At 32.0% G+C, this 23604-nt stretch overlaps 1 protein-coding gene across 5 annotated transcripts in view; it reads right to left on the bottom strand.

Moving 5' to 3' along the window:
* The window catches only part of LOC142330830 (pH-sensitive chloride channel 2-like), a 120330-nt gene that overhangs the window by 24954 nt on the left and 71772 nt on the right, over window positions 1-23604 (bottom strand). The window contains exons 1-2 of one of the 5 annotated variants that reach the window (XR_012757844.1): window positions 11925-11982; window positions 10499-10604 (exon numbers count right to left, since the gene is read on the bottom strand). The exons of 1 other annotated variant lie outside the window; for it this stretch is intronic. Coding sequence is in view for 1 of the 4 variants with exons in the window: in XM_075376274.1 (XP_075232389.1) it covers window positions 17517-17518 (2 nt within the window). In the remaining 3 variants the exon portion in view is untranslated. 3 more of the 5 variants (XR_012757843.1, XR_012757845.1, XM_075376274.1) reach the window with 3 other exon arrangements.

The raw sequence follows: 23604 nt of genomic DNA, 5'->3' as shown, positions 1-23604 counted from the left end.
AAGAATGTTGAATAAAAAACAGATTGTTTTCAGGAACTAAGCGTAAAAATATAACGAACAAAAATCTGATTAATCCAAGTCAGATTTGAAAATAACAGATATTTTCAAGTACAGAAAACATGGTGATATTATAAATCAATAGCAATAATTATTAATTTTATACTTTTGAAAAAATACTCACAACAAATCATATTAAAAAAATAGAATCTAACTCATCTGGAAATAAAAAAAGTTTTTTAATAAATGCCAAAAGTGTTACGGCAGTCAGACAAAGTTATATATTTTTACACAACTGTCCAAAGAGGACTTTAATGTATTTAGGGTGTATGCATGTAAGTTTATTCCTCCGTAGCAGCTCAACGGCTGAACCGATTTATATGTATGACCCCGCGCTGGAATCCTTACGTTACTGGGAGTGTCATAGGATATGTATATTTAAATACATTTAAAAAATTATACTATATACAAAATTGTCACCCGCATGCTGTTTAATCACACTATCAGTATACCATCCTGCATTAAAGAGCAATATTTTTTCGACAATCGTGTTTTTTATATTTATCTCTTATTCCTATTATTATTTTATTTCAATTTATTTTTAAAAAAATTTCTAAGTTTTTTCACTTCATTCATTTTAAACCTCTATTTGCATTTTTATAATAAAATAATTCAAAAACATTCACTTAGTCAGCCACGTCATTGTTCACTGACATATTAAAAAAGAAAATATCGTAATAAATTTTAATGTTATTGATTTAATTTTTTTTTGTTTAATTAAATATAAAATTACTTGTTTAATATATTCAAATCTTTTCTTTTAAAAATTTGAAAGAAGCTCAAATAAAAGCAATAACCAACATTTTTATTAATATTAACATCACAATTTCGAAAAATATGTTTTCGACTTTTTAAAAATTTGAAGGTTCATGCATCAGGAGGCTATTTTTTAATTATTCAGAATATTCACTAAAATTGAGTGATTTTATTGTTTAACAAAATACTTTTTGAGCATTACATATTTGAAATTGCGTAAAAATTTTGGAAGCTCCCTCAAACTTAAGAGGAAGCGTTCGGTTGAAATAAAATTAAAAAAAAATAATCCTGAAGTGATAATAAATTTAAAAAAAATAACTTTTTAAAATTGTTTAAAATTACAAAGATACAGCTATAATTCTAAATAAATAAAACTGTAATTTCCTAGGAAGGAGTGAAAATTTTTGGTTAATTATTTTCTCAAGAATAACAACAGAGTCAAGGGCTATCAAAAAATTAAGATTTTTTTACATTTTAAATGCAATGGATAACTTGCGAGGTGGATTTAAATTTAAAATAACTAAAAAAAACAAAAAACGTTTTGTTACCACAGACCATTGTAATGGAAGGGGAAAATTTATCGTAGTTTAAAGGTTTACTGATGCAGAAAATATAGATGCAAAAAACCCCATTAATTCCGTTTCTGAAGCAAGCTATAACTAAAAAAAGAAAAATATATATAGTCTTTTTCGGGAGAGGAGGTGAATATCAAATAAAAACTTTTGTTAAGAAAAGTTTTTTGCTACAGTATCTCACACAAGATTTGAAATCTTTTTTTTGCAAAATCACCCCCTCCTTTTTTCAATTTTAATAAAAAATTAATAGTCTTTCTCCGTGAAAGTAGTACCTCTTTAACACGTTTGAAGAAAATCGGTCAAAGGGGTCAAGTTATAAGACCAATATACAAACGTACGTGTATATACGCACAAACTTCCGTCTGAAAAAATAGATCTTTTAGACTTGGGCGGATTGGAGTAAATAAGTTTTGCAATATTTACAAATTAATTCTTTTGTTTTGCTGAAAAAAAAAAATTAAATGTCTCCTTAAGGCACAAAACTTAAAAAAAGTATTTTTTTCGAATTTTTTAACCGATATTATAAATCATTAATGGATTTAACATCTATCTTGGTCAGTTTTCAAAAAAATCGCCACATGACAAATAATATCGGAGCCCTTCTATATGGCAGCTACTATTAAAAAATAATAAATATATACAAGTTGATTTTGCCTTTCCGTCTAGATAGCGCTGTAGCAGAAAGGAAAATAAAATAAGAAAGAGCTATCTCTAAAAGGAAAATATTGTAATCGGTCCAATTTGGACATATGCGGTTCTCACCGAATAATCTTGACGTTTTAACATCTAAGGAACACAAAAACCCCGGACGAAATTTTCCAGGTATTAATGTTCGTATGTACATGTGTTATCCTCTATAGAATGTTGTGATACAGGTGTTGGCCTCTAAATCACCTTATATCTCCAGAACTACTGAACCTATTTTGACCAAACTCGGTCAGATTACTTGTATACAAGGGGCATTGATGCCAATAAATTTTCAACTTAAAAGCTCAAGGGAGGGAGGCTGTACAGCAAGGTCACCCTCAGTATCTCGAAATTTCGCCTAATTAAGGTCATATTTTTCTTAGGCACATTTTTTAACGATTAAAAAATAACAATATTTGCAAAAACGTTTTTCTAAGTTTTGTTTTGCACCCCGCTCCAAAAAATGCTGTTGTAGTCGTCTGTTATGTTGTAACGTTACAGATGAGCGGTAGAATTAAATAAATGAATAATAATTAAAGTGTAAAAAAACAACTCGATGTGGCTGGGTTTTTAACTCGATCACTCGATTGACTCGGTACCTGGTGCGTTAAGCCTCGCGGCTACACAAGTCTGCCGACCGTCGCCGCTAGTAACACCACACTCGCGCGAATTAAATACCGTATTCGCGGGCGCGCTTTAGTTAGAACCATTGAATTAAATAAACGGAAAAATATATTTAAATAAAATGATAAAATATTTTAAATTAAGCTGTATGTGTGTAAACTGTGCATCAGAAACAATCCACAATTGAAGGAATATCCCGGATCGCGGCTTCAGCCGCGTGACGAGAAAATCCTACAGTCAGTTTTTTTTTGTTTTTTTTTATTTTGTTAAACTATCACTCCTTTATTACAGCGTCGTGATAGTAGACAAATATTGTGAGCTATTATTTAACTCGTAATTCTAAAGGAAGCTAGAGTTCAAACTGTTTTTTTGTTGTTTTTGTTTAATTTTTTCAAATTAATATTTCAACAATATTAGTTTTCTTCTTCAAGTGATTTTGTTCATTACTCGCAGCTCAAGTTCCTGTGTTAACGGCTGATAAAATAGGAGAAAGGTAAATTTAAATAATTAAAATAATAAAAGTGTTTATAACAGAAGCTAAAAGTAATCATTAACCTAGATTTGATCACTGCATAATCATTGTTAACCGGCTGATAAGAACAATAATGCCATATAATATTTAAATAATTGCTACCTACCGTTCAACTGCATTTAAACGATCGATTATTTCCAGGATAAGACTTAGTAACAAGTTTGTATTTAATTGGTTAATTAACCATATATTAACGACTGATTATTTTCATAAAAAGGTGAAAACACGTAATTTGTTTTTTAAATCTAGATTTCTTTTCTGCTTTTACAAAAGGGAAAGATATTTTCAAAACCTGTATCGAAATTCTATCGCTTTAAGATAAATTAATATGAAAAATCATAACTTCTAAATTTTTATCTATTTTGTATCAAAACAATTTGAATCACTTCTCTTAACAGATACACGTTTATACAAAAAAAGCGAAAATAATTTTTTTCCAAGAAGGTTAGTTTTTTATCTTAAAAATTATACTTGCTTCAATGAACAAAGGATTAAGATATCGAGTAGGCCTACCTTTACTTTACACAACAGCTGTAAAATCATAAAATATATTTTGCAAACAACCATAACAAACACAAATAGATTCAACTTTAAAACAAACCATTTAAAATTGTTTATCGATTAGCACTAATTACCAAAGTAGTCATTAGTGCAAATTCACTTCTTTTTAAAATATTTTTAATTTTTTTTTTCATTGTAAAAAAAAAAAAAAAAAAACAGCGGCTACGATAATGTTATAGAATATTAAAAGCGTTACAATTGTTGTATTTAAGCATACATTTTTTTTTTTTAAAGAACACGGATTGTTTTTCTACAGAATAGTTGCACAGATGACTCAAATAATAGACCACGTTCACTGGCATAGCAAAGTCACGTCTTGAAGAGCTGAGTAATTCTAAGTAAAATTGATCGGTTAACCGACCTTCAATCAGGAGTCACACGTAATGATGGGTGAAGGTGAATTAACTTACCGTTCCCATGGGATAGGCAGAATGATTCGTGAGGATATTATTTTCATAATTACACATATCTGGTGGAGGGCTTTAATATTAACATCGTGTTGTCATTGCGGGTATAAAGAACTACAAATACCGTATGTATTTGATACCAAATATGAATATGAATGGTTAATGATAATTTTACGTTTAACTGCAAACTGAAACTTTTATTTATAGTTATTTTACGATAAGTATTTTAAGTTGTCAATATACGTCCGAAAAAAAACATTAATAATTAAAAATTTTATTCAGATAGAAATGAATATGAGTAATATTTACTTATTCCAAACTCATTTACAAGCGTCTTGGGCCTTTTATCCGGAGGTCCCGGGTTCGAAACCCGGTCAGGCATGACATTTTCACACGTTACTTGTCATTCATCTCATCCTCTGAAGCAATACCTAATGATGGTCCCGGAGGTTAAATTAAAGAAAAGAAAAAAAAAATCCCTTTCGCCTTCTGCGGAAGGCGCAGGTAGATTTCACCGGTGCTAAGTAGGGAATAAAAAAGATTTCCATCTTAAAATTAAGAAAAATTAAAAATTTACTCGATACGATAATGGTTGTAAGTGAAAAAAAATTCACATGTTTAGCATACGTCAAGCCCCATCTTCTTATAATTCCAGCAACATTTTGGTCATCCCTTTCCGTAAGGGTTGGTCATATCTAAAGTTGTTTCAGACAAATGTTTTAGGTAATGTTTAGAGGACTAACGACCACTTTAAGCCGATTCGATATGCCTATTAAGGGAGGTATGATTTTTTTGTCTTCGAAACCCCATTTTTTCCATCCCTTGAGCCAATAATTGGTGATATCAAAAAAACTTTACTTAGATAAGTCTTAGGTAATTATCCAAAGAATAGTAGGAACTTAAAACAATTCGACAGTTTATTTAATAAGAAGGTTTAGCGACTTTGTTTTTTTTTTTTTTGAAGCCCCCATTTCCACCCCGATGGTCCGATTTTGCCTATTAACGAACTCGAGCGAGATTTTGGGTCGTTATATTTTACGCATTATATTCGTCGTTACATTTAAAATTTTTGGAAATATGTAACATTAAGTGTAGATTATTACGCGTATGTGTACGTTGAATTTTAAGCTGTTTTAATATTAGATAAAACTGATTTACCATTAACTAATGGTGTCTTTTATTATCTAATTGGCGTCGGTTAGAATTTTGACTTGCAGATCATACAAACCGATGTTCTACCGGTGAAAATAATAAAAAAGGTAATGTTTAGAGGAGGTTAACGTTAAGGTGTATATGTTTAGGTTGATGTTAGTGTTAGGTAATATTTAGAAGACTAACGACCACTTCAAACCGATTCGATACTGTGCCTATTAAGGGAGGTATGATTTTTTTGTCTTAGAAACCCCATTTTTTCCACCCCCTGGGCCAGCGGTTGGTGATATCAAAAAACTTTATTTAGATAAGTTTTAGGCCCTTATCCAAAGAATAGTAGGAACTTTAAAGAATTTGATAGTTTACTTCATAAGAAAGTATACGACAAGCCCCATCTTCTTACAATTCTAGCAACATTTCGGAAACCCCTTTAGGCTCGCTGAAGGCGTTGATAGATTTCACCGGTGCTAAGTAGGGGATAAAAAAGATTTCCACCTTAAAATTAAGAAAAACTTCAAATTTATTCAATACGACAATGGTTGCACGTGAAAAAAGTTTCACATGTTACGGGTCCCAAAAATTACAGTGGAGCTTCTTCTTTTAGAAGAGCTAAAATCCGGGCGAAATCTTTCGCTAGCTGTAACTCGAAAACAAAGCGTTTCCAGACCTATGTGAACATTATTTTAACCAGTAAAACATGTTCTGAAAGTTTCTCTCTTTCTTCGTGGGACACCCGGTATATACAGGAATTCAGCAGGAAAGAAAACCAATTTGGGAACTGATTCTAGAGCTTGAATAAGGGAAATGGTCATACAAACATGTCCGAATACGCTTTGTTATCAAGTACTGCTTTAGAGGATGAGATGACTGATTTGTAGCGCGAGTGAAAATGCCATTCTTGACCGGGATTCGAACCCGGGACCTCTAGAAAGGCCGAGACACGCTACCCCCACTCGCGCCATGGAGGCCATCTTGTAAATGAACTTGGGAAAAGTAAATATTACACATACTCATTTCTTTCTGAATCAAAGTTTAAATTAAAAAATATTTGATAAATTTTTTCCAGACGTAAATCGCCAACAAAATAAAATAACTACAAAAAATATATACAGATTCGCAGTTAAACGTAAAATGACCAATAAATGTAAAAGAAAAACATATCTCACAAACAAAAGAAAAAAATCACCTATATCAGTCTTAATATCGAAAATAAAAAATTTTAAAAAAAAAGAAAAGAAAAAATAGAGAGCGTAGTAGTCATAACGAAAATATTCACTAAATTTTAAACAAATATATTAGTTTCATAAATTATCAATTGAAAAGCAATTATTAACTACAATGAACTAGCAGATTTAAATAATGTAATTCTGTCAACCGTAAAAAGAAAGAATTTTTTCTAAATCCATAAATTTAATTTGACGGGATAACAAAGCCAACATCGCATCACACAACAATGCAAAGCGTATCGAAAGAACAAATAGATGTTATTACACGATTGGGCTACCGTAAAATCAGTTTGCGCTGCTCATAAAAATCACAATGAATCTTTTGTGAATTTTAAATCTAATCTACATTTTCCATATTAATCGGATTTAAGCGCCGTGAAATTTTCACTTTTTTCCCCGATTAAAGAGGGATACACCACGGAAGGTTGCAATGAGGTTTGTATATCAAGGAAAGACTGTCATGACTCTTCATGTCATGAATGAGAAAACTGGTTCACCGTTGTAAGATGGAGCCGTAAATAGCGACCGTGTAGAAAAATAAATTTAAGTTTTTGAAGCAAATAAAATGTACTTTTATGCCGTATTTATTTATAAGAAAATATTTATTACATTTCAGCCACACTCGTACAATTACCTAACTTATTTATTTGTGATAAGTAATGAAAAAGAATTTTCCAGTGAAATAAAAACACTTTTCAATTAAAAACTCCTTTATCCTACAGCCTTTTTATTATATATAAAAACAAATTCTATTACTATAAACAATAGCATAGTATAATTACTTCATGAAATTTCACACTGCATAAGACAACAGTTTATTATGAAATAATGTCGTTCTACGGATCTTTGTGACCGTGATGTATTTATAAAACAATATAAGGTATAAGAAACACCGGTAAGTTTTTTTCCGAGAATAATGTTCACTATACGCTGTATTCCTTGTGGAGAACGAATGGTCGACTTTGCATATTAATATACAACAATAAGTTAACTGATATAGGCTACGGGAAACCACTTTACTTCTCATTTACCCTTTAAATCTAGCACGGGATGCTTCTTATTCTTATAAACATGGCTATGTAATTTATGGAAGCGACTTATAACTCATATTAGGTCTTCTGCAACCGTTAAAAGTTTATAGAACACAAATATAGGCTTCAATAAATATATTTGTAAAATTTCTTGTGTTATAATTATGATATTAGTATTTTAAATGTAAAAATAATTACAACTAAAACACAGGGTACGATCAATTTAAAAAAAAAGAAATGGATGTCTTTAAAATAATGATGAGAGAACGAAAAGCCTGAACAGAGAAAGAAAGTAATGATGTATAGGAGCAAATAATATACGATACGATATCGTGGAAGATTCCATCAAAAGCAGTTAACGTGATCTACATACTTCACAAATGGACGATTAAGATTTCCTAACATTTTTTCGACGAAAAGAAAGAAACAGTGACTGTAATTAATTAAGAGCAGTGATTAACTGACTGTCTATGTAGGCGTTTAAACTAATTTACCACTTTAATTAGAGAATAGTATAAATTAAAAAAATAAATCTATACGTAATAATGCATAATACACATCGAGTATGGAATATATAAATTGCCACTTAATGGATATAAAAAAGGGGCTGAATGGATCAAGGGAAAATGTTTTAGAATTTTGAATAGAGCAGCATCAAATGAAATTTAAAAAAAATAGATGTTATTAAAGTCCTTATTAATTATTTAAAATACAAAGGCATGAAATAATATTAAATAGATAAAGATAAAAACAATAAGAAATAACTGGAAAAAGAAAATCATAATTTATAAGGCGTTAATGAACATTACTTAAGAACATATTAATGTACACGTTGAAAAGAAGAGGGGATATGCTAAAATCCAAGAAGGTAGATGTGAAGGGCACAAAACATTCGAGGAAATTGTCGTCAGAAGAGAAAGACCCTCTTCCGGGATCGCTGGAAGACCTGACAAGGGAGTTGGCGTGTGCGGTCTGCAGGCTGAAACAGAATTATGGTGCTGGGCTGTCCAAATACTTATGGAAACATGAGAAAGAATTAGACACTATTCGAGTTGGATTGAGGGCGTTGACGGTGATAACTCAAGAGACGCAAACCAATATTCCTAGAGAAAGAGACATGAATAACATCCTGCAAGAAGATGTAACAGATGAGGAACTCATCAGTCTTACGAGAATGAAATGACCGTCAACGATATTTCAGAAAGCTATTCAAACTGGTAAATTGCCACATCATGAAGAAGACATTTGCTATATTCGTGACTTAGCAGGCAGGCAGTTGGGTGCAGACAGACAAAGAAGAGTAGATATTAAGCCGGCTGATATTGCGAAAGAAGTATCAACAATGATGAGTGGGGACATTGAGTTCGTTCAGAGATGTAGATCTACGATTTATTATGATTCGGTGGAAGATGAGGTCAAGTCGCTGAATTTGATATTGAAATCACTGAAAAGAATTAAGGAGGGTTCACCAGAATCAGTATTTGTTCTCCCTGGCGAGAAGATGGGTGCATATATTAAGAAAATATTATATTTATACAGAAAGGAAGACGGGCATGTGAAGGTGACGACCTCAGAGACAGACGCCAAGCAACAGAAACAACTGCGGCCAGTTATCGAGAGAACGACACCGGTGGTTTCCGATAGCAGAACCGTTGTAGTGAAGGCAGCGGATAAGACACGCTGATTCTTTTAAGACAACTCTGAAGCAAACAGTAAATAGAGAAGAAGTTGGAGAAATGTTGTCTTTGCGCAAAGGTAATAACGATGAGCTACGAATAAGAGTCAAGGGCGCAGAAAAAGCGGAGGAGTTCAGAACGGTCCTCCGAAATAAAATGGCAGACCTTCAAATTGATTTGATGTCGAAGAACAACCGGAGGATGGTGGTCCAACTGAAGGATGTAGTCATTGATACGACGGAACAGGAAGTGTCGGATGCGGTAGCGCAAGTCATAGGAGGCGAAGAGGATTTTAAGATTGCATCAGTTTGATAGGCGTCTGGCGATACTAAAAATGTCACTATTATAACAATCTACAGGGCGGCGTAGAAGCTAACTGACCAAATATTGCGAGTAGGATGGTCCATTGTCGTGCGTTGATAACAGAACCCATCGAGAGATGTTATAGATGTTGGAGTCAAGGGCATGTGTCTGCGGGCTGCAAGGGTGTGGACAGAACCATGGTATGTTTCAATTGTGGCAAGTCGGACTATTGGCATACCCAGTGTGAGGACCGGATAGCATGTTGTTTATGGGGTAAGGAGGGTCACCGAGCTGTGAATTGTAGGGATTCATAATGAAAGTGAGCAGATCACATTATTCTGCACACACGTACACACACATACACACTATATGTATATATACACACACACACTTTATATGTATACATATACATATATATATATATATATATATTATTTTAAAAAATTCTATTATTTCATAGAAAAGTAAAGTAAGTTAACAATAATTTTAATAATTGATATTACTTTTAGTGTTTGTAAGATGTATTTTTTTACATATAGATAAAATACTGAGAATATTTAAAAATTAAAATTTATTTCCAATTTGTTTTAAAAATTAATTATTGTAAAAACTTCTGCGGAATAAACTTTTATAAATAAATATTTGGGTCCGTATTATAATTTTTTAGATTTTTCTTTCAGTCGTAAATCGATTGGAGTTTTGGTGTGTGTAATCTTCAAGTGAATAACTAATAACAGATTTCTAGAGTTTTCGAAATTCGACCTTAAAAGGGACGAAGAAAGGTAAAAATATGTTGCATCTTCCTCCAATTATTTGGCTAATAAAACATAAAACAAAAAAAAATTGTTTAAATGTGTCATCTCCTATTGGTACTTGTGTAACACTAAGAACCGGTCAAAATACGTTTTTACCTGTACGAAGGATGATTAACCAGGCATAACTACTATTTTTAAGATAAGACCGACTATTTTGAAACTCGCATTCTTCGGATCAGTCAAAATTTTGGATCCTGTTTCTCTGAAGAAATTAAAATACACTGATTAGTTTTAATATCTTAGTATTAATTGAAAAGTTTAAATTAAAAATATATATATTTATAAAAGCTGAAAGGGAAAATATTACAGCAAAACACTACTGAGATATTACAAATGTTTGCTAGTACTGAATATTAAAAACTTGATATTAAAGTTATATAAACGAATCATTATTTACATATTTAATTTTTAGATATTTAAATTACTCGATATTAATATAATTTTTTCTTGGGTTGGAATCCGGAACAGGTATGACGTTTTTTCATACGCTACCAAATTTCACCAGGCTAATGACCATAGATATTACTCTTTCATAAAAAAAATTAAACTGATACAATTAAATGAATTTTAATAATTAACACGAATGTTTATTTTTTCTATAACAATACTATATTATATATTAATTAGTTCTTTTATGTATCCAAAGCGGTTAATAAAGTAATAATTTTCTTAAATCTATTTTCCATGACATTTTTAAAATGATTTATAAATAAATTATATATATTTGAATGTTGAAATACCATCGAAACTTAACTGCAACTTTTCTTTTTTATTTATGTTTATTCAAATAATTAAATACTGTTTTTTCAACTGAATTAATTGTAATGCAATGTAACTAAACATTTTCTTAAACTTACAAATATATATAATGATACTGAATACGATATTAAAGTAATTTACACATATAATATATAAGATTTACCCATATAATATATAAGTTCATAACGATGTCTAAAATAGAAACAAATAAGACGGAATTAGTAAAACGTTGAGAAATTACAGTATAGTGGTTAACATTTAACTTTTCATTTAAATCTATCCTTTTGTAACATTTTCATGAAAAATTATTATCATTAATTTTTCCAAAATCACTTGTTTTAGTTTTTCAGGTACTAATCAAACTCTAAATGTGAGATGATTTGAATTTAAATTTATTTTAAAGTTGATATTCTTTAATATACAGATACGTCTTAGCTTAAGAAAATCAAAAAATATTAAAATTTTTTTTTTCTAAGTAGCTTCTGACCATTCATTACCAACGATTGTTATTCTACATTCCAGCATACTGCTTCATAGAGATATACATTTTTTTAGGCTTTTTCCATCATTTCCATATTCGCACATGTAGAAAGTGATTTTGGTAAAATTGGTGCATCAGTGTGGTCTTACCAGGTTTAAAGTTGTACCAACATATTAGATAAAAACCTTTTTAGCAGATGAAATTTGAAGATATATTCAGTAATAAAAATAATGATAGGTAAGTCTAGATATAATATATACATTGCAAATAATTCTTACGTACTTGGAATTTTGAGATCGCTCGAAGATTGAGAATGGTGACCTATCTGCGGCGTTCCCCCTCCCATACTGCACATTAAGGGAACTTGGACTAGCTGCTTCCCCCACCCAACGCCACTTAGGCGTTTTCCCCACCCAATGCCTCTCAGGCATTCCCCCACCCAATGTATGTCAAGTGTTTCCCCCACCCAACGCTTCCCAGGCGTCCGAGAGGTGGTCTTAATTGTTCAAAAATTCCGGGATAATTCGTAATTTCTTGAAATCCATTTTAGGAGTACTGGAGTTGAATAAACAATATGTTTCAAATGGCCCTACACGTAGAAGTCAAGAGGGTTTAGTACAAGTAGAAGTCAAAAACACTGTAGTAAGCTCATCCCAACATTATCAGCCCATATTTTAACCTTGACTCTATAAAAGTATAATACAGCGATAAATAAACTCAATATTAGTTGTGAGGCCGTTAAATCTCACAAACTTACTCAAAAAAGTAATTTACTGACCTGGAACTTCTTCAAAAGGGGCACTTTCTTATCAATTACCAAAACTTTCAGCACCTGATTTCCTTACACGATAATATAGTAGCCCATACTGTGATGGTAGAAATTCTTTGTTGAATTTACTAGAACATCATCACAATCCTTAAACCATTATATTACAACTATGTCTTGGTTATACTATGCACTGTTTTGTTTTATGCAAGTGAGCTTATACTTAATTCCTCTTTTTCGTTTCTAATTTCAACTTACACTTTACTCTCTTTCTTTCTGTTTAGCCTCCGGAACCACTGTAAGGTATTACTTCAGAGGATGATATGTATGAATGTAAATGAAGTGTAGTCCTGTACAGTCTCAGGTCGACAGTTTCTGAGATGTGTGCTTAATTGAAATCCAACAACCAAAGAACACCACCAGTATCCAAGATCTAGCATTCAAATTTGTATAAAAGTAACAAAGTGACATCAGAACATCAGTTGATTTGCAATCATGAGTTAACCATTACACCAGCCTGGTGAGCTTAACCTTGACTCTACAAAAGCATAATACATATTTACTTATTGTAATATATCTGTGATATAAAAATTTGTTGTGAAATTCTTCCAAATTTGTAACTTGTAAATTTTTTTTTAATAAAAAACTTTAATTTACTTTAAATTAATAGGTTTTTTTTACTTTAATCCTGTTAATTACAAATTCTTATATAACTTCTAAAACACAAAGTTGACTATAAAACTGTAACATGGTTGTGCTGGTTCATATGAACATGCAGAGGCTGTTCATATGAACATACATGGTCTTGTTAGCTGAAGATTTAGGACTATGTAAACTTTTAATAAATGGCAAACCAGATTTTAGTCATTTTTGGGGCAACCTTAAGCAATTGGTGCTTCTGTTTATCAATTTAGATGCACGCTTTGCATTTGAAACTAAACTGACATTCTGCAATACCTTGCACCTCTTTTGTACTGCTGAGAGCACAGCGTGTTCAAGTGTATCATATGCATGTTCAAAGATGATGATGCTCTCACAGTGAATATTATGCAAGCCGACCAAATTACAAGCAGCATGTATACGTAAAGTTACAACCTGTAATTTGCTCATGTCTATACAGTATATAAATGCATGTTCATACCCATCAGTATATAAATGCATGTTCAGGTTTCATTGAGTATTGTGGAGATAAAAAAGTAGAGAATCACTGATTTAAATGATTTAATTTGTTTAAATAGGCAATAATAACTCATTACCTCATTAGGGACATTTAAAATGAAAGTAAAGAGCATTTTTTTTTTATGATCATGTCAAAACAAATTTTATTAGAAAATAAGTTTTATTAGAAGGTAAATTATATGAAAAATTTTTTAAACTCACAAATTGGAACAAAGTATTAACTCTATAAATAAAATAACAGAATACTCCAATAAATTTGAATGTGGCATAAACAGGATACAAGTGGACTCATCAGACGGTAGTTGTGAAAATGATAAGTAGACATTTGTATTCTAGTATTTGTTCCAATAAATATAGATTAATAAACCTTTTCTTCTAATTTGTATTTAATAATACATTATACACATCACATTCAAAGTGCGTAGATGTACTACTTCATGGTTAAAAAAGGAACTGTGCCAGCATTTGGCTGGATAGATCAAGGAAACCATGGTAAAACCTTGATTATAAAAATTAACAAAAATATAATAATAATAAACAATAATAAGAGTAATGTAAAATAATAATAACAGCAACATCACAAAATTTATATTTAATTATACATATTATATAGCTATATATTTTCCAGCATCATAATTTAAATTCATTTTTCTAATATATTACTACATTGATAAAAAAGGAATTCTGCCATCATTTAGCTGGATAGTTCAAGGGGAAACCAAGGTAAAAATTTTATCAGAGCAGCATCATAGTTTATTATAAAGATTTTATATCAGTCTGACAATAATTTAAGTTAATTTTTCTATAAAAACAACAGCCATATATATATATATATATATATATATATATATATATATATAGAACAGTAATACATTAACAACAGATGTGGATAAAGGCAATCAAATACACAAAAAATAATTGGTTAAGTATTTAATATTTTATTGTTTCAAATAAAGTTTACTTAAGCCACGGAAAGTAAAACTAACTGTTCTGGCATTTACCCTATTGGACCAAGGGAAACCGTGGTAAAACCTTGGTCAGAACAGCTTACAATATTTGATGTCTGTATTATGCTGCAGTATTAAAGGCATATACATAGTAAAAGAAATTTACTGGCGATACATTCACTGTATATTATTTATATTTTATTAGCTTTTAAAAAATAAAATTTGCTAAATTTTAATTGTTACATCTTCAATATCGTAAACCCTTCAAATCCTGTAAAAAAAAAAAAAAAAAAAATTTAAGATAAAACTTTTAATAAAATACTGTACTATGATATCCTGACATACTGCACACAAACTCAACAATAAATGACAGATTTAAATGATAGATAAAAGGATGCTAGGTCTTGGCAAGATTAGAACTAGGGATCACAAAAGAAAAAATAACAAAAATCTAATTTAAAAAAAAGAACATTTATCTTAATCAAAAATTAATATCACTTTACTGACATAAAATAATCTCATTCAATTTGGAACTCTCTTGCATTGATAAATACAAAACTGGATGATTAAGAGTAATTATCAAAAGAGTAACAACTCTACTTGTAATTTATTAAGGGACAGTACAAATCAAACAAATTCAATTTCAGAAACATGTTGAACATAAATCTATCACAAACACACTGACAAAATATTAAAAGGAAAAGTTAAAACAGAACCACTTGTTTAAAAACATTATATGTGTTGTATCTACACTTAAAAAAACTTATTTTTGTGGAAAATAAAGAGCTGAAAATTTACAACTGGGAATGTGAAGTAAATAATAATTAATAATTCTGTTGATAATAAATACAGAATTTGCATGTTGACATTACTTAGTTCCTTTTTTGAGCTTAGTGAACTTTAAACAAAAATTAAATCATAGAATAATTTTCATAGAAATAAATCATAGAAGGTGATAAAATGAATTTAAATAATAAAAATAAAAGTCTATAAAGTTAAATAAAAGTCACCACTGTTATGATGTTACCTATCTTAAAAGTGGTCTGGAAACCCCTTAATATGTAATAAAATAGTTTATTTAGTGCGTTATGTCAGTTTGTATAATATGTTGTATTTGTCAGATTTAGTGCATTTTTAATTTCCAATCTGTTCCATCATATTTGCAATTAACAATAACCCGCTATATGTTCAGTATCCTGTTTTGATTAATATCTTTGTTCATTAGTTTTGAACCTGTAATAGGTGATTTACAAAGTTTGATCATAATGTTAAACGTAATGTTTTTTAAATAAGTGGTTCTATTTTAACTTTTCCTTTTAATATTTTGTCAGTGTGTTTGTGATAGATTTATGTTCAACTTGTTTCTGATGTATAATTAGTTTTAAATAAGTTTCTTTACTATTTAGACAAAACAAATTTTCATATTTCCCCCTTATCATAAAAAAATTATTATTTATCAATTTTTCAAAATAAAACAGAATAACTTAATAATTTATAATTCATTTAACATGACAGAACAAAAAAAAAATTTGAGAAAAAGTAGGTCAATTAGAATGTATTTTTTGAATCTTAAAAACAAATTTTTGGATTTTTCTCATCACCCTCAGATTTTTAGTTATCACCTTTCAAATTATTAAAATAATATGTTTTAATGTAAGAGATATAGAATTTAATACCAATTGAAGATGTGGATACTGTGAAAACCAATCATTGGAAATTATTATGGTAAATATTGAAAAGAATAAAATGCATGTCATATGAAAAGTATTTCATCGGCCTTAAACCCACACTGAACATACTAGCCCAAAAATATCAGAAGAATATTGCTTTTAATGATTTAAATAGTTGTTCTCCTTTTCCCAATAAAAAAAAAAAATTATCAGTTTCTCCCAAAAAAAAATTATCAGTTTCTCCCATCACAATGAAATGTGAAAATCATTACTGTGTTGCATATTACAGAAGTAGATTTTAGACATGTTTTTGTCAAATTCAAATGAATTGGACAAATAAAATTTCATGATACAATTTCATACTATTTAAAAATTCAAATTAATAGTTCTGTAATATTTTTAATTAAATCAGTTGTATTAAGCAGATTAGATGATTTTTTAAAAATAAATGTTAACACTGATGAACTATTGGAACCAGTTTATTTTATACGGCTAATGGTATTTAAATTTGGCCTTACTTCAAACCCTTCAATTTCTCGTTGGTATTCTCTGAGACATTTTAAATGTTGTTTGACCATCAGGTTATATTTGGTGGTTTTCCATCTTATTCACGACTAAAAATTAAAAAAACAATGTTTGCCCTTATTAACATGTTATACTGAAGTCTATAAAAACCTGACATATGAGATAAAAGGAACACCTTATCACAAATACAAACAATAACAGTTGATATGTCTAATATATAAATTTCAATTCTCAAAGTATAAGAATGACTGACATATCTTTATGAAAATTTTTTTTCAGTAAGCTTTGAAAGCTTTGATGTCGGCTAGCCATTGAATGGTGTTTTCTGAAGGTCAAAAGAATATTCAGGTTTAATTACTAGATTGAGCGATAATTAGAATTTTGTGAAATCATCTACGTTACACTTCAGAAGAATGAAAATAATTAATGAATTGTTTTCACACTAAAAAAGAAAAGAATAATGTTTTCAATCTGAACTTGTCTGCAAATTAGAATAAAACATAGATGAATGGCTTTTAAGGTAAAAAATCTTCAGCTAAGGCAAATCAATTTGTGTTGTAACAGGCAACTCACTTCATTACTTGCGATGCCATCCAGAAGGATATTTTTGATCTGAAAAAGAGATAGGAAAATTTTAAGTAATCTATAGGATGATAAATATAATGTCTTTGAACAAACTTCAACAAGATTTTACAGAAATTAAGTAAAACAATGACTGTACCTTGATATTTAGTAAATACACTAAGTATGTCACTTTCACATGGAAATATAAACAAATGACAAAAACATTGCAATAGGTAAAAAAATAGATGGTTAGCAAAGTAAGCAGAAGCGGCAAATCTTTGAGGCAATGACAATAATTTATTCTTCCACATTTGAGTAAAGGAAGTCCATATTAGCTGTGTTATTACCTGGATTAATCATGAAGATATAGAAATCTACATCAAATAATAATTAAGAGACAAGACTGAGAATGAGCAATATTAAAACGCAACTATTTCAGCAAGACATCAATCTAATAACCTCTCTCATGGAAACGCATAGTTAATCACTGCCCTGAAATACATACTTTTACAACTTAAATGTATTTTGTTATTTTAAGAATAAATACTTATAATTCTGTATGATTGTCTATACTTACATAAAGTATTATTGCAGTACGATGTATGAGTATTTGTCCATTTCTTGGCTGGTTTAATGCAATTCTCAATTCCTTTCTGTTCTGTGCGAATCTTTTTATCTTGATTTATTTACTATATCCTACGTCCTCAGATTTCTGTTTTATATAATTCTTTACCTTCATCTGCAGTTTTTACTTTATACACTTCTCTACATTATCAAATTAACTAAAACTAGATAGATGTCTTACTATATGACCCACCAACCTAGTTAGTTTTTCTAAAAGAGGCTGACACAAATTTCCAGGATCTATTTCTCTGCAGTACCATGTTTCTAAAGCCTTTATTCTTTTCTACGCTTTTTTTATTATTGTTGTATTGCTGTCATTAATCGTTACTATCACCATAAATACTTTCAAAAATTATTAGATCCACAGTTGATATAACAAGATTTATTTTTCTACATGAAAACTCTCCTCGTCTGTGCAGTCATCTACCTTATTTTGTCTATCCATTATAAATTTATGACTTAAACAACAAAAATTTGTGATATGTTGTGTTCCACTCATGAATATTTAATTCTTTATTATACTACTCGGTTTTTTCTTTTTATTTTCAAAATGAATTTCCATCCAAGCAGTTAATCCATGCCCTTTTCTACTTCTTTTGAATCCCTTTTGGTCTTTGACAAAAGAACAATATTACCGATGATGCTTAACTTTTTTATTTTTTCTCCTTCAATGTATTTTAAAATTTTTTTATTAGTTCATATGGCAGTTTTATGTAAAAGCAGAAATGTAATAGAGAACAAAGTAGACTTTTATCTGAATTAGAGCTCATCTTTCTTCATCTTCTACTACATCCACATATGGGTATTAATGATGTCATATTATCTAACTTATTCCATAAAAAAATGTTACAGATAATGAAATCTTCCCAATCCTTAGATCGGTTACTGCAGTTCTCCATTAGTTTCTATTCTGTGTCTATCTATTAGCCCAAACACTTCTTTTTCTTCTTCCTACAACATGAAATTATGTTTTTCATAAATTAAAAATCCTTGCTTCTACTTATCTGATTTTGAATATCTTAATACGTGTCAGTTAAGTACTTTTTACAAAATTTTTCCGTAAACCTCTCTCTTCAACAATTTATCTCAAAACCTTACCATTTCATATACTACAGACTAAATTTTTAACATTCTTTTGTAACCTCAAATCTCAAAACCTCTACCTTTTGTTTTTATGGCTTTGATAATCATACTTCATTGACTGTCATATTATGCTACACTCTGTATAAATAATTTTAAGTCTTTTTAATACTTGAATCCACGTTTTAGGTTCTTTCTTCATCAATCTATCATTTGTAAATTTATTACCTAAAAACAAAATTTTTTAACTGGTATGCTGGGTACCCTTGCCTCATTGTGTAATCCTCAATTTTGTTACCATTTTTAATCTGTTTAATTTCAAAATTGAATTGCTGTCCTGCAATCTGTCCATAATTCGTCATTTCATCTAATCGATTCCCAGTTTCAGCTAAGATAATGTCATCTGTGTATCTTAAACATTTTACAGTTTTTATGCCCTATATTTTTCTTTAGGTTTTTTTTTTAATTGCTTCTTCCACAACTAATTTAAAAGTACAGAGGAGACAAGGTACACCATTCCCTTACTTCTTTCTGTTTTTTAGATTTTTTACTTCTTAATTTCCTTTACTTTATTACAACTACTGGATACTCATAAAAATCAAAAATAATCTTTCTTTTTCTATATTTTCCTATCATCTTCTGTCATATTTTTTATATCATATTCTTTTATGATCTTTAAATAAGGAGTTTTGGGTTGCTAGTTTATTTGTTGCATAACATTTTGTTAACCTAGCTCTCTTTTAATTTTTGAGTTTGACCATATTCTCTAATTATTTTCCCTTTTTGTTCTTTTAATGCTACAATTTCCAGTCCCTTGTTATTTAATTTTATATATAATTTTTTTAATCCTTCGTTTTTTAATGTATATTTTCATCTTCTGTTGAAGAGGTCTTGTAAATTCCACACTAATCTTGTAGGCTTGAACTTTAAATCTATCCTGATGTTTATAATTCTTTTGCTTGTGGTAATGTATGTTTTTTTCCTACATTTTAATCCTGTTCTTATGTTTATATTTTAGTGTTTATTTAATGATAATGATCCTACAACAAAAAAAATAAGCAATTTAATTTTTTCTGATAACATTAAACATTATTTTTTTATGTGATATATTGAAGTACACTAGATACATTGAAATCAAGACTTGACACAGATTACTTGATAAATTGAACTTTAAACAATACATTTATCATTTAAAATGACCCAAATTACCAGAATTATATAGATTTCAGATATTTATACTTTGAGTTTAAGAACAATGTTATACATGATAATGTAATTAGGTTGTTGAAATTACACTGAGCAAATTTCTTTCTTTTTCTTATTTTCTTACCTTTATTATGACTACAATTACTATTATTATTATTAAGCAACATGTTTAATATATTTCGTTTGCTTGGCATTACACCCACCACCTCCTCATTCGGTCACCCTAAAGCATAAAATCGAATGTCTGTACCATAAACATTTACTGAGCCTTGAAACAGTTTAGCGACCAGTGTCCTAACTAGCTCCTAGAGCTAACCTAAAAGCATGGTACCATACAATACTCGTGTGTCTCACCGCCCACTTGTCATATATCACAAAAATGGGTAGGCGCACCCCATCAACTACTAAAACATATATGACTATCAATAATTAAATTTATCTTGTAACGACATCAATTCGCTGCCACGCCTTGGCTGCTGAATGCCAGTAAGTACCTGTCCACCATTAAAGCGCTTGGAGCCTTAATCTGGCCAGTAGCCAGCCATGTCTCTCGGTTAGCTTCCTACAGTAGTGGGGTAGGAGTCTTTTCCCTTACGTAAACTACTGATGTCAGTTGAACAAAGATACCGCATCAAAGAACTCCCACACGGTCCAACAATGCGGCTCTCGCCACAATGACTCACCGCTTGTGACTTTTGAGAAGGCCCTATATTTGCGTATTAATGTTAGATTGGCCACTGATGATTTGCTAATGGACAACTAATATACTGGGCAAGAGCACTGAAGATGCCATACTAAAGGTGATGGATATAGCTTCCTCTAGTCCATGTAAATACAATCTGAACATATACGAAGCATTAACAACTTATGATGGCCCTCTGCCCTGTTTCAAATGCAGAAGCATAAGTGAACACGAAATGAATTAGAAGTGCTCTAAAGTTATTTCAGACATCGGACAGTCTCCCTGCGTGATGGCGGCTCAGAGGTTCGTAAGACCTTAACTAAAGAATGTCCTGAAGGCAGTGTTCTGAGTCCATTTCTTTGGTTCATAGAATTTAATTCGATGTTGCGTTTAGGGTTGCTATGTGGTTGTCGTGCCGTCGCTTATGCTGACGACGCGCTGCTACTGATTGAAGGGGATTTGTGTTACGAAGTCGAGTTCCCCAGCTGCTCGTGCTTGTGAAACACTCCTACTTTGAAGTTACCAACATAAGATGATTTTCAGTCCAGAGAAAACCACAATGATGTTGCTTAAGAGCCGATTGGCTACTTCCTAACAAATCCGGGTTCAGATGGCTGGTCTCCCCATTTGGTACATTACGACCCAAAAATACCTGGGTCTCATCTTTGATGAGAATTTTCGATTCAAGGAATATCTACAGTATGTAGCAAGAAAGCCGCTGATGCCTTTTATGGAATTCGTAGTCATTCATCCCAATTGGTGGTTGAATTATCGTACCATGCGTATCCTTTGCAAAGGTGTCAGCGAAGCTATTATGCTGTATGCTGCGCCTGTCTGGGCTCACCGCATGACCTTTAGGTATTGCGCACACATTTACCTGCGGGACCAGTGGCTCCTCTTGCTGGCTGTTATAAGCGGTGGTTATAGAACAATCTCGCGGGAGGCAGTCTGGGTTACAGCGGGAGTCAAACCAATAGATAACTTGGCTAATGAGCATAAGAACGCTTCACTTCCAATATAAATAACCTACTGACGTCAGAATGAAAGCAGGAGATTGAACACCGAGGCCTTGCATCTTGGCAGGTCAGGTGGGACGAATTCCCCACAGGTCGCTACTCGCATGGTATATTTCCTATAGTGTCTGATTTAGGTGCGATTGAATGGGTCTCCCCCAATCGGTATATCACACATAGTTTCTCTCCGGGCATGGTGCCTTTTGGGCGAGTTTGACTATGTTTTGTTTGGTGGCTTCGAGTCAATGCCCGGATTGTGGGACTGATGATACAGTGGACGACGTCCTCTACGACTGTCTCCGATACGAAGTCGAATGTTCATGAGCTGTTACGGAACTTGAGAGAATACATTCCTTTCTGGAACTCCATATTAACTGGATGATTCGCGAGGAGTGGTCTGTAGTGGCTGGTTTTCTTCGCGCCCTAGAGGTATGTAGGTCTTCAGATGGACTTTAATCGAGGTACTCGATCGTGGTAGGATCCCGGGTGGCTAGTGTTCCGGCTTAGGCATTGGATTTGTTGGAAGTAGGCGCATTGGCATCGTGCCACGGTTATATTGGTATTGTTTGTGATTCGATTTGTGGCTCCCGCTGGTAGGGTTGGTGGTGGCCGCGCCGCCGGGGTATGTTAACTCGTGCGACCGGGGTGTGGCTTCCCTCCGACGGTGGCGGTTCTCATCATGATTTGGTAATACCATGCTTTGACCGGGAGGCGGAGCGGAGTTTGTACCCGGCTCCTGCACGGACCGGAATGAGGTTGTGTTCCCCTTGTTAGGTGCCCTAAATTGGCCGACTTATTTGGGTGTAGGTCTGAATTTCTAAATTCAGACAATTTATGCATAAGACATAATTTTGATTGGTATGAGGGTAGCACTGATTTCACTTTAACTCGTTTGTTTTCTGAAGCATTCACAGTCACGAAAGTGTTGTCAAATCTGGACTAGGCGAGGGGTTCGCGCTTCCGCGATTTCGGTCAGTTAGTTTGAGGGAATCAAGTTATGTTGCATGTGAAGATGTCCGAATGAATCCTACGTGAAGGCGAAATTTGAGATATATTTTACTGAGCAAATGTCTGCCGAGGCATTTACATCCGTGGAATCCCGACCGAGGCCTGGCTCAGTCTGATAGTTAGAGGGTCAAAGACGACCTCCGGTAAAGCCCCTCAGGGCTTCGAACGGAGGGGGGTGGTGTGACGACCAGTAACATTACATTTTAGGTGTCTTCCCCATACGAAGTTGGGATGATTACTCATCCTTTGTACTTAATACGGGGGTTACGACTGTATGGTAATTTGACTGCATCCTTGATAATCAAAAATTTCGTGTAGCGCACAGAAATGTTAAAATTTTGAACGTCCATCCAACTTTCTGCGGTTGAAAAAGACGCTTCGCTCGGTCTTCTAGCTGCGGTCGTGTGTTACCGTGAACTAACAGAAGGCAGTGGCTCCTTTTGCAGTAAACAGTAAGGCATGGGACGTGACTCCTATTGCAAATGTCAGTCCCAAAAATCCGTCGAGTACCAGGTTCCACAGTAAGGGACCAAGAACTGAGCTGTGCGGGCTTCCCCTGGTGACGGATTTTTCCACAACTAGGTGCGCATCCTTAAACAGAGCCGTGCGATCAGACAAATAGTCACATACTATGACCTTCAGGGCTACGGGAACATTGCGCTGCTCCATTCATAGAAGACAAAACTCCAACACAACGA

Source organism: Lycorma delicatula, chromosome 10 (assembly GCF_047948215.1).
Source record: "Lycorma delicatula isolate Av1 chromosome 10, ASM4794821v1, whole genome shotgun sequence".
NCBI classification, from domain to species: domain Eukaryota; kingdom Metazoa; phylum Arthropoda; class Insecta; order Hemiptera; family Fulgoridae; genus Lycorma; species Lycorma delicatula.
This window is presented reverse-complemented; position numbering and strand designations above follow the sequence as displayed.